The 2714-nt window shown below is 36.1% G+C and overlaps 1 protein-coding gene across 1 annotated transcript; it reads right to left on the reverse strand.

The window, feature by feature from the left end:
* Positions 1-580: 580 nt before the first annotated feature.
* Positions 581-1887, reverse strand: LOC123204123 (ethylene-responsive transcription factor 5-like). The gene has a single exon (XM_044620685.1). The coding sequence runs from the start codon at positions 1577-1579 to the stop codon at positions 638-640; it is 942 nt and encodes a 313-aa protein (XP_044476620.1). The 5' UTR covers positions 1580-1887; the 3' UTR covers positions 581-637.
* Positions 1888-2714: the final 827 nt, after the last annotated feature.

Here is a 2714-nt window from a genome sequence, read left to right on the forward strand (position 1 = left end):
GCGCGGTGTGCGCAGTGCGTACAGTGCGTGAGCTGTGCGCACATCTGGATTAATATATATAAACAAAGTGTGAGGGTGCGCGCACCCTTTCTTTTAAATATATATATATTAAATAATATAAAAAATATAATAAATAAATATATATATTAAATATTATAATATTTAATATAATATATATAAATAATAATAATAATATTTTTTAAATATATATTATATATATAATATTATAATATAATAAATATATATAATAATATAATATTATATATATATATATATAATATATGCACAGTATATAATGTACAGTGCACATACTGTGCGCACCGCACGCACTCACGCACTCCGCACGCACTCACGCACTTCACACGCACTCTGCGCACACTCCACACGCACCCACGCACTCAAATCTTCCTTCTAGTGCCTACGTATACAGAGCTGGGAGGGTATTTTTGGAGTTACAAAAAAATTTGCTTATAAAAGTAAAACTACTGTGCGTTTGCCTAAAAAGATATAAGCGAAAAAGTTTTCGCCTATTTTAATTAATACCCCCAAAGTATTCACCTACAAAAAATACAAACACTCGTAATTAATAAAGTATTTAATTTATTTCCCGAAAACATTACACTGTTTATACTGTCACTCAAAGAACCATTAACGGTGGATAACCCAACGGCGGGAGAGCCGATAACGGCGACAGTAAGGGGACGTTAAAAATATCATTCGCATCACTCTTCATTTCCATATCCCACGACGCCCACAGACTCGACGGCGTCAACGGCGTATCCTTAACCGTTTCTACGCTTTTCCCTTTAACTGTCTTCACTTGCCTCTTCTCTTGTTGCACATTGTCGCCGTCTCTTTTCCGCTTTGTCTCGCAAGCGCTACTCTCGACCCACTTGCCGGCTTCCAGTGGAAAGTTTAGGATGGCCTTTGAGCCGCGTAGCTTAAAGGCTGCTCTATCGTAGGCTCTAGCGGCTTCAATGGCACTGTCAAAGGTTCCCAACCAGACACGTGATCCTCTTCGGTTAGGATCGCGGATCTCCGCCGCATACTTTCCCCACGGTCTCCGACGAACGCCTCTGTAATGCCTTGTTGCCTCCACAACGTCTATCGCCTCTTTGGGTTGAGTATCTTTGCTAGTAAAGTGGAGCCCCTGAGTTTTGTTTGGGAGTGAGATTTGTAGAGAAGGTTTTCGATTAGTTTGAGAGGCTGAATTCTGAGAAACATTTGGCTGCGATTCAAATCTGGAGCTATAAATATTAGGTTTAGACTGAGGCTTAACGTCAAATTCAAAGATATGGTCTGCCAATTGAGAGGATTTTGGCATAACAAGATCAATGATTCGAGGTTTGGTTTCAAATTCAAAGAAAGGGAAAGTTTTGAAGCAACTACTCGAGGAATCAGAGCTAGAAGCTTGTAAACTTAAGCAAGAATCAGACACAGAAGTCGAAACTTCAGATTTAGCTTCATTTATCCACTGATCCATAATTAAATTCGAACCAAATTTTTCCATGGGTGAATTTTCACTAAACAGTTGTCGCTCGATGAACTCGAGCGCAGATATTTCATTAGGTGTGGCCATAGAAACTCAGAAAGCAAGCGGTTTAGGAAAGCTTTAAATCTCGAAAACTCTGAAGAATTTCAATGTGGAAGTGGAAGATTTTGAAGATGCGAAAGAATGACAACGTGTATATATATATAGATTGGATACTGTAACGTCAACGGCGACTTTTTCCAACGAAGCTGTAAAGAGAACAGGAAAGTTCGTTTTTGGCGGCGTTGTTTGTTGTTTTATGTCAACCATTGGATCACATTGCAGAAAACATCGGGCGGCTGATGGTCAAGGTACACTTTTAGATGCATGCTTTATTGTTTGACTGTATTTTTTAGCCTGTGTGTTTCGACAGAGCGAAGCATGTGCATAGAATATTATGAAGGAGACTTGAATTTTAGTGGATGAAAAAAGGGGCTAAAAAATGAATTAGATAAGTTATGGGGTTAAAGAAAGTGGAGACAAAGCAATTGGATTACAGATTTGGTCGTAGCTGTTGATACGGCAGCTGCTTATTTATGGTGGAAGGTTGGTCATATTTTCCCGGGTTTTGCATTTAAGCTGCATAAAACGAGTCATTAGACTTAATCAACAAACATTATCAACTAATATTTGATAACTCTATCAAGTCATCTCTATCTTTTGGTTTTGATTTTGATTCACATGGTTTAGAAATTTCATACCATTGATAAAGTTAAGAGTTGAAAAAAGGCACAATCTATATAGATATGACTTATAATTTTATAGGTTGGTGATGATATATACATCTGAACAACAAGCTAACACACAAAAAAATTGAAAATTAAAAAAAATTAAAATTAAAAATATTATATAATATGACAAACCAATGCACTATATACTTATAGAGACATGGTTTAGCGGGCATAGGTCGTACTTATGACCTTATTATGTTGCAGGTTGACATGGGTCATGGGCATGATAGATCACACTAAAATTGATTTGATATAACCCATGTCGTTCCTACCTTTATTCTTAGAAGGTCTAAGTACTTATTCTTACCCAATATTTGTTGCATCTCTAAATTAATACCATTAAGTATTAAAAATCTAAATACTCACCCATATATGGTTAAAATTAATAGAATTAGTTAAGTTTTAAGAATAAAATCATTATTTAATTAGTAATATATTAAAAATAGTAAATA

Source organism: Mangifera indica, chromosome 20 (genome assembly GCF_011075055.1).
Source record: "Mangifera indica cultivar Alphonso chromosome 20, CATAS_Mindica_2.1, whole genome shotgun sequence".
Classification (NCBI taxonomy): domain Eukaryota; kingdom Viridiplantae; phylum Streptophyta; class Magnoliopsida; order Sapindales; family Anacardiaceae; genus Mangifera; species Mangifera indica.